This window comes from Penaeus vannamei, chromosome 17 (genome assembly GCF_042767895.1).
Source record: "Penaeus vannamei isolate JL-2024 chromosome 17, ASM4276789v1, whole genome shotgun sequence".
Lineage (NCBI taxonomy): Eukaryota > Metazoa > Arthropoda > Malacostraca > Decapoda > Penaeidae > Penaeus > Penaeus vannamei.
The window spans coordinates 15,908,944-15,917,673 of NC_091565.1; the positions used below are offsets into that span (position 1 = coordinate 15,908,944).

At 51.0% G+C, this 8,730-nt stretch overlaps 2 protein-coding genes across 2 annotated transcripts in view; both read right to left on the bottom strand.

The window, feature by feature from the left end:
• Positions 1–482: 482 nt before the first annotated feature.
• On the bottom strand, positions 483–6,780 carry LOC138864624 (uncharacterized). The gene is made up of 8 exons (XM_070132455.1): positions 6,762–6,780; positions 6,148–6,312; positions 5,932–5,997; positions 4,468–4,692; positions 4,089–4,214; positions 2,686–3,465; positions 1,939–2,560; positions 483–1,815 (listed from the first exon to the last, which is right to left on the bottom strand). The coding sequence occupies exons 1-8, from the start codon at positions 6,778–6,780 to the stop codon at positions 483–485; spliced, it is 3,336 nt and encodes a 1,111-aa protein (XP_069988556.1).
• Positions 6,781–8,023: 1,243 nt separating this feature from the next.
• Positions 8,024–8,730, bottom strand: part of LOC113823139 (thrombospondin-1-like) — a 20,947-nt gene continuing 20,240 nt past the window's right edge. The window contains exons 13-14 of the mRNA XM_070132456.1: positions 8,700–8,730; positions 8,024–8,210 (exon numbers count right to left, since the gene is read on the bottom strand). The exon at positions 8,700–8,730 is cut by the window's right edge and continues 438 nt beyond it. Coding sequence (XP_069988557.1) covers positions 8,024–8,210; positions 8,700–8,730 — 218 coding nt within the window. The remainder of the gene's footprint in view (positions 8,211–8,699) is intronic.

An 8,730-nucleotide genomic window follows, 5' to 3' on the forward strand; every position in this document is an offset into this window, starting at 1 on the left:
TCCGCGGCGGTGCACTGCAGGTCCTCTTTGAAGGATGTCCGGATGTTAAGAAGGACATGGGGCAGTTGGTCGACCCACCTCCTGTTGGAGGAGGAGGATGTCAGGGCCTGCTTCATATGCCGGTGGAGTCGCTCGACCATGCCGTTGACGCAGGGTAGGTAGGTGGTAGGCGGTCGTCCTGATTCTCTTGGAACCGAGTAGTACCATCAGCTGGCGCCAGAGTTCCGACTCGAACTGGGCGCCGCGGTCGGTAGTGACGGTATCCGCCGTGCCGAAGCGGGAGATCCAGGTGCTGAGGAAAGTCCTGGCGACCGTCGCTGCGGTGATGTCGCGGATGGGCGTAGCCTCGGGCCATCTGGTGAAGCGGTCGATCATCGTCAGGATGTAACTGTAGCCGTCGTCCGAAGGCAGGGGTCCCACTATATCGATGTGGATGTGTTGGAACCTTTCGTCTGGGATAGGAAACGTCTGGAAGGGAGATTTCATATGCCTGTAGATTTTGGTCCTCTGGCATTCGATGCACGAGCGACAACCCTGTCGAACGTCTTTGTTAATGCCAGGCCAGACGACATATGCGTCGAAGAATCACCGGCGGAGGGAAGGGGGATGTATGGTCGTGGGTAGCTGAGGGAGACATCGCAGAGAAGGTCGTCGCGTGAGTTTGGGATCTTGAATCTCTCAAGGCTAAGGGAAGTCTGGCCCTCTATGAGCGGAGTCATGGATGCGTCCTGGCGTTGTTCACTGCTGACCAACGCCAGGACGCATCCAGCGTCGTCGGCGTGGGTCGCTGCAGCTATGGTACCCCTCGAGAGGGCATCGGCGGCCTCATTGTCCGCGCCCCTCGCGTCCTCGCGAGGAGATTGGCGGCGGGTCCTCGAGTCTAGGGCGAAGGTGAGGGGTTTATGGTCCGTCAGGATGTGGAATTCCTTAGCCTCCACGTACGGCTGGAAGTGCATCACCGTGGAGTACGCTGCCAGGAGTTCCTTTCCGAAGGCGCTGTATCGTGACTGGCGTGGAGACAGGGTCTGCGAAAAGAAGGCAAGAGGTTCCCATTGCTTACCTTGTCGTTGCTGGAGGACAGTGCCGATGGCAGTGTCGGAGGCGTCGACTGCTACGCTGAGAGGAGCCTCGGGCAGGGGGTGGTTCAGCAGGGTGGCGGAGGCCAGGGCTTCCTTGCAGGCTTCGAAGGCTTCGTTTGTAGGGGGCGTCCACTTGATTTTGGTGTTTCTGCTGGCCCTGTTAGGTGTGATCAGGGCGTGAAGGGGCTTGAGGAGCTGGGCACACTTGGGAACGAATCTCCTGTAGAAGTTGAACATCCCCAGGAATTTTCGAAGTTGCTTCTCCGTGGCAGGCTTGGGGAACTTCTTTATGGCGGTAACCTTCTCCTGCGCTGGGGTGATGCCTTGAGGGGTGACGGTGTGGCCTAGAAAAGAGAGCGAAGCTGCGCCGAAGAGACATTTCCCTGGGTTGATCACGACCCCGGCTTCTTGTAGTCTGCTGAAGAGGGCGCCGAGATGACGGGCGTGGTCTGCCTCTGAGGTGCTGGCGACGAGGATGTTGTCGATGTAGGTGAAGACCCCCTCAAGGCCGCGAGTCACGTCGTTGATGAACCGCTGGAAGGTCTGAGCGGCGTTGCGGAAACCGAAGGGCATCCTGAGAAACTCGAACAGGCCGAACGGTGTAATGACGGCCGTCTTGAGGATGTCCTCCTCAGCGATCGGAATCTGGTGGTATGCCCTCAAGAGGTCGATCCTCGAGAAGACCGTACAGCCGGACAGCTCGTGGGAGAAGGAGTGCAGGTGCGGCAGCGGGTATCTGTCGGGGGCGGTTACTGTGTTGAGATGACGGTAATCACCACACGGGCGTCAGTCACCGTCCTTCTTCACCAAATGCAGAGGGGCCGCCCATTGGCTGCTGGAAGGGCGTATGATCCCTAACTGCCTCATGTGGTCGAACTCCGCCTTGGCGCTGCGACATCTGTCGGGGGCGAGCAGACGGCAGCGAGAGTGGGCAGGGGGACCGTGAGTCACGATGTGGCGGCGGACCTCGTGCCGTGGTTGGGTAGCCCGATTGATCGACTTGGATAAAGCTGGGAATTCCCACAGGATGTTCTTGTAAGTGCAGGATCTGGGAAACACTGTGTATATTAAAGGAGCACCTACCAGAGTCGGGGCGGCGAGTGTGCGGGCTCCGGATTGGTGGATGAGAGCCTTACCCTGGAGGTCGACTGACAGACCGTAGTGCTCTAGGAAATCGGCGCCGATTATAGGCTGAGGGACGTCTGCGACGAAGAAGATCCATTGGAATCGTTGGCTGGGGGCGGCTGTCAGAGAGAGGGTCTCCGAACGCTCGCCGTAGACGTTGATGGGCGTCGCGTTGGCAGCTTCCAATGTGCGCGAGGAGGGAAGGCGTTTATCCTTGTGGGAGGCCGGGAGGAGGCTCACCTCTGCCCCCGTGTCGATGAGGAAACGTAGGGTGGAAGAGGCATCCCGGGCGTACAGTAAACGCCGACGAGGTTCGCGGAAAACTGGCGCACTCAGTTTCCGCGGTAGCCATTTCCCTGCCAGGAGCAAGGAGGTGCACACCGACGGGCGTCGGAGCCGAAACTTCTATGATAATAACAGAAGTAGCGGCGTTGGTCGTCTTGGCGGCGCCTCGGAGTCGGGGTGCGGCTGTAATTCCAACCTCTGCACAGAGGCGAAGTTGTGCGGAAACGGGACTGGTGTCTTGATGGTGAAGGGCGCCTGAAGTTCCGTTCTCTGCGCGGCGGCGAAGGGGTGCGGAAGCGATGCCGGGAGTGTGAACGCTCCCGTGTGGATAATCTCTGTACAGCTTCGGGCAGTGCAGCGACCTGGGCTGTAAGGGATTCCAACGTCGCGGCGGGGCTAGCGGTAGTGGCAGACACAGTTGCTACTGTAGGTGCGCGTGTTTTCGCTGCGATGATCGCGTCGGCCATCAGAGCGAGCTGCTCTAATGGGGCGTCTGATACCAGCAGGATTTGCTGGATATCTGCGGGCAGCCGTTTGAGGAACAGGGAGCGCATGACGTCTGGCGGGAAGGTCATGCCGGTGCGGGTGAGGAGGTGCTGGAAGTGGCGGAGAATTTCCGAAGGCGTACGGTTGTCCGTGGTGTCGGAGGAGAGGAAGGAGCTCAACGCGGCCAGAAGGTTTGGTGCTGCGCGTCTGAGGATCGCTTCCTTGAGCTCGTCATATGTGGCGTACCGCTGATCGTTCAGGAGGTCACCGACGGTCAAAAGGAGCTCGGGTGGAAGGTTGGTGACCAGCATACGGAATTTGGTGGTCTGGGTGATGATGTTCCTGAGGAGGAATTCCTGATCCACCTGAAGAAACCATTCCGGCAGGCTGGCCAGAGAGCAGATTGGTAGCGTCCTGTTTGTTGCTGACATCTTGTGTGAAAAACTTGGTTCACTCTGAGGGTCACCAGTGTTGGGGTTATAAAACCGAACTGGATTTTATCTATTTATTTGGTGATGAACCAAGCACAAGTAATGTCAGCAACCGTCGTGAGGCGAATGATAATTCCGGCTCAGGTCCGGCTGCTTAAAAACCTGACCGGCGATGTTTAGTCGGCCAGATTGGGCGGTCCCGAGGCAGGAGTCGGCCAATCACAGGTCAGGTGTGGTTCTAGATTGATGGCCAATCAGGAACCGCTACAGTATCGCCATGTGGTATCATATGCTTTTTTCTAGATCAAAGAATATGGCTAATACGGATTCATGACGTGCAAATGCCGATGTAATATATGTCTCGAAATGGGCAAGTGGGTCTGCTGTACTTCGGGCACGTCGGAAACCAAATTGGGAAGGGGAAAGGAGATTATGAGATTCAAGATACCACATTAAGTGGAAGTTAACCATTCGTTCTAGTAGTTTGCACAAGCAGCTAGTTAGAGCTATAGGGCGGTATCCTTGGGGTAGGGTACCTAATTTATTGGGTTTTAAGAAAGGTAGGATAAGAGCATCTCGCCAATGAAAAGGAAAATTCTTGACGTCCATATGTGGTTGAAAATAGTTAAAAGGAGGGATAGAGAAGAAGATGGGAGGTGTCGGAGCATACGATAGTGAATACCATCAGGGCCTTCATGAGTGATGCGACATGACTGTAATGCAGCGGTGAGTTCAGAAGAAGAAAAAGGAGCATTATAGGACTCATCAGAGGATAGGGTGATGGTAATAGGGATGCATTCTTTGATGGCTTTAATGGAAGAAAAGTGTGGAGAAAGGTGAGAGCTACTACTGACCTGGCTGAAATAGTTGCCCAGTTCATTAGCTACTTCGACAGGTTCAGATATGAGAGTATCTCGAATATGGAGGACGGGTGCAGGATGGGGGGGGATGTTTGCCTGATAATTTATGAATCCGTCGCCAAACAGCTGAAATAGATGTGGAAGATGTAATTGATGAAACATAATTTTGCCAGCTATTTGTTTTGCTGTTTCTAATTGTACGGCGAAGATGGGCAGATGCCCTTTTAAAGGAAATAAGGGCTGATAGCCGGTGAGGGGTGCCTCGTTTGTAGCGATAACTGTTTCTGGCTGCTTGTTTTAAGTGAAGCGCTTTGGTGCGATCAGAATTCCACCAAGGAACACATTTAGTGGTATATGGTCTTGAAGTTCGAGCAATGGCTGTATAGGCAGCTCTTAGGATCGTGGTTGTAAAACATTGTAGCACATCTGAATTGGACGGTAAGGGGAATGGAGGGATAGGTATAGTAGAAAGTGAAGTGAAAGTATGCCAGTCACCTCTATCAAAGCACCAGCGTGGAGGATTAGGAAGTGGTACATATGAAGTAGGAGAAAGGAGTACTGGGAAGTGGTCACTATAGGGGAAGTGGTCTAGAACTGACCAATGGAAATCTAAATGTAGAATAGGAGAGCATAGAGAGAGGTCAAGACATGAAAAGGATTGTGTGCGCATGTCAAAGTGTGTGGGGCGATCTGAATTAAGAATAATTAGGTTATTTGGGAAGAGGAAGCATTCTAGAGATCGGCCTCGAGAGTTGGTGGTAGAGTCACCCCACAGAGCGTGGCGGCAGTTGAAATCACCAACTACGAGGAAAGGTGGTTGGAGTTGGGAAATTAGAGTTCCAAAGGCAGTAAAATCAATGGGATGGGATGGGGAGAAGTAGACTGAAATTACTGTGAACCAGCGGCAAAGAAAGATGCGAATAACTGTGCATGGGACAGTAGTTTGTATGGGAGGTATGACATAAGGTGTTTTATGATGGATAAGTATAGACGAGACATAAAGGGAGTCTGGGGAAGAGATAAAATGATAATTGGGAATTGGAATAGGAGGGTGTGTGAGGAAAGTCTCTTGGAGGCAGATAATAGATGGATTATAAGAAGCAAGGATATGACGTAGGTCTGGTCTATGAGAACGGAAACCGTGAATATTCCAATGTAGGAGAGCTATAGCTTATGAGTGATATCGCTTACGGTACATATTGGGGAATCTGGGGGAGAAGGAGCTAGGGGGTGTGAAGGAGGGGTATTAGGAGGTAGGGAATTTGGGGAAGGGCATTGTTGTGACATGAGTGATTCTCGTGTGTGTCCGGGAGGGAGTGCAAAAGATAGAGGGGATGGAGGGAGGGAGAATGTGCCTATAGTTGGGGTTGAAGGGGGTGGGTTGTGTTGGGAGGGAGTATTAGTGGTAGGAGGGTGGATATCGGAAGGATGGATAGTTTGCGTTGAAGGGGATGTGTTGTCTTGGGAGGGATTAGGAGGAAGGGGTGTAGGGGTGCTGTAAGAGGGGGATGGATATCGGAGGTGGACGGAATTGAAGGGTTAGGTTGTGCTGAGAGGGAGTAGGAGGAAGGGGTGTAGGGGGAATATTAGTAGGAGGGGTATGAATATCGGCAACCACTTGCAAGTGTGGAAGGAGCATGAGTTATGGGATCTTGTCTTAATAACTTTGGATGTCACCCATTGTTTCTGCAGTGGAATTGGTTGGAGAGTTTTGTGAGAAGGTAATTGTTTCTGCAATGGAGTTGGTTGGAGAGTTTTGTGGGATAAAGGTTTTCTTATGAGGGGGGGAAGGGGAGACTGGTGTCTCAGGAATAAAGGTAAAGGTAGGTGGAGGTGATTGTGCTGTAGGGGAAGAAGGGTTAGAATGTTTAGTCTGTCTACTGCGGGTAGTGCGGGGAGGGAGAGGGGTTGGTGTTGGGGCTGTAGTGGAGATAAAAGCTGTGGTTGAGATTGGGGTGTCTGGGTTTAGAGTGGCAAAGGAATTAGTCTGAGGGAAGTAGAATGTAGAAGTGGAAATGGGGACATTTTGGGGTGGAGGGGGAGAGCCTGAGTGAACGATGTTAGAGTATGGAGTGTGAGAGAAACCTTGTCAAGGTGCTTCCTGTCTGGCTTCACGTAAAGTGAGACCATTTTTATATCTGAGAGTTGCTACCTCAGATTCAAACTTGTAAGTGGGACAGCCTCTATAAAATACATTATGGGGGCCGCCGCAGTTAGCACATGTTCGTGCTTGTGCTGAGCAGTTTGATCGATTATGACCAGGTTGGGCACATATGGGGCATCGGTCTGTGGAACGGCAATGTTTGGCAGGATGTCCAAAACGCCAAGTTTTGACATTGACGGGGAGGGGGTTGGTATGGTCGAACAGGGAGGGATTGTCCACTGATGTAGATACGTAAGGGAAGGTCATGTGTACGGTAGGTAATTTTGGCAATGTTGGTCGGATTCTTTGGTTGATCTTTAGGAGGAATGGTATAGCAATGTACTGACTTTACATCTTGGTCTTTGAGGCATCCTAATAAGTCTTCTCCACAGTCTGACCAATCTTTGGTATTGACTGGGCAGTTTGCTGGGGAGAGAGACAGTTCCGGTACAGGTATTAAGGGTTGGATGAGGTTCTGCAGGAATGGGCTTGCCAGAATGATCAGTTAAATTTGATAGTGCTATAGATTCAGTTTCTGATCTGACTGTTACAAGACGAGAGCGGTCGCGTTTGGAATAGAAAGGGACTCTACCTACTTGTTTTTGGAGGCAGTATTACGGAATGATGGAGAATAAGGCTGCAAGGTAGTGATAAGGGAGGATTGCTTGCTTGATGAAAGTTGCGGGGGTAGAGTTGATGAATTTGAGGAAATTGGGTGGGTAGGAATGTCTTCTGGATTGATTTTCTGCTTGGGTGGGAATGCACTAGTAGACATTGAGGAGTGGGTAGTAGTGTTCGGAGCCGTGGTCAAAGGAGAGCCTGGGTTGGGGCTATTTGATAAAAGGGCTAGCCTCATAGCCTCTAATAAAGGGATTACACTTTCATTACTGGTCATAGGGAACCTGGATTATATAAAAAGGCCTAAACGGTCCACCTCCTTTAGCTACTGAAGGTAAGGGCTAGATTAGGCGGGAGTACCGTGCCCATAGTTCCCGAAGGCCGTTCAGGACTGGCACTAGGTAAGCCTTTCATCCTCTCAGCACGGCTCTCACACCTTAGGAAGTAGATAGTAGAAGGGGATGGAGAAGAGACGGAAACAAAAGCTGGAGAGGGAAAATACCATGCAAAATTAATTGAGTCGAGGGCTGAGGCCCTAGGCAGGGGAGATCCCTGTATTGGGGCTCAGTCTTCGTTTCCTAAGCCACCCCTCCCCCACGACAACAACGGGCAAGGGATTGTGGGGAACTTGATTCAAGCTTATTATAATTAACGTGACGAGTATATGGCATACATGGAAAACTTTGTAGTTAGGGAGAGATGAGAACAGACACGCTTTTATGTCGAGGGAACAAAAGGGGATGGCATAAGTATGTCTAACAATAATGGAGACAGACATTGGCATAATGTCTGGGAATATGAAAAGGAAGTATATTCCTGGCATAAAAACAAAGAGAAACCGAAACTCGGCATTAAGTAAACATTCAAAGAATTTTTAAAGGATATTTTTTTCAAGGAAGAAATGTTTTCTACTGGAAATGGAACAGGTATGGAAGAAAGGCGACAGGGTTGATGAGCTGAGCTGAGAGCCGAAAATCTGAAACGTAATGAAGGCTCTCAAGGCACTCCAAGCCACGTCCACGTAATCGAACACTTGCCGACGGGCTCTCGGTACACGGACCAAATCTGCAAGGCACTGTTCGATCGCGTGGTCGAGGCTTTACTCATTGTCTGGGCTCGCCAAAGGGGTGACTGACGATCAAGACAAGGGTGGAATACAGTTGGTAGAACCATTAATCTATAACTGGGGGCCGAAAAAATACATTGAGGCAGGAAGGAATAATTGGGATGTAGAGAGTTGTAAAATGAGAGGGAGAGGGAGAAGGAGAAGGAGAAGGAGAGGGAGAGGGAGAGAAAGAGAGACAGCTATAGACAAGTAGAGCGAGACATAAGGATATACATCTAGAGAGAGGTATTGCGAAAAAAGAAAAAAAAGGAAGAAAACACATCTAACAAAATTAAGGAGAAATGTAACCAGAATACAACCAATTCAGTCGGTATAAATAAACAGAAAAAAACAACAAAATAACAATCCATATCACACTTTATTTACATCGAAAATAAAGAGCGCCAGACGACACTCCAGTACTTTCAAATCGTCAAAATCCCGAGCGCTTGCAGTCTCGTTGTCAGTAGTCCAGGCTCAGAGGAGCCAAGACGTCAGTAGTCCAGCCAACCAGTAGCCTTGTCGTCGGTAGCCTATCATCCGTTTCATCGTCAGTAATCTTGCCACCAAGTGGGGTACTCGGGGGGAGGCGTGGGGT

Excerpts from the sequence above, each read along its gene's own strand:
- LOC138864624 (XM_070132455.1), bottom strand. Across the intron at positions 5,998-6,147 it reads CCCTCCCCGCACTACCCGCA|AAACAATTACCTTCTCACAA; the intron begins GTAGACAGACTA and ends ACTCCATTGCAG. Across the intron at positions 4,215-4,467 it reads GGCATCTGCCCATCTTCGCC|CCATCAAAGAATGCATCCCT; the intron begins GTACAATTAGAA and ends CTTCCATTAAAG.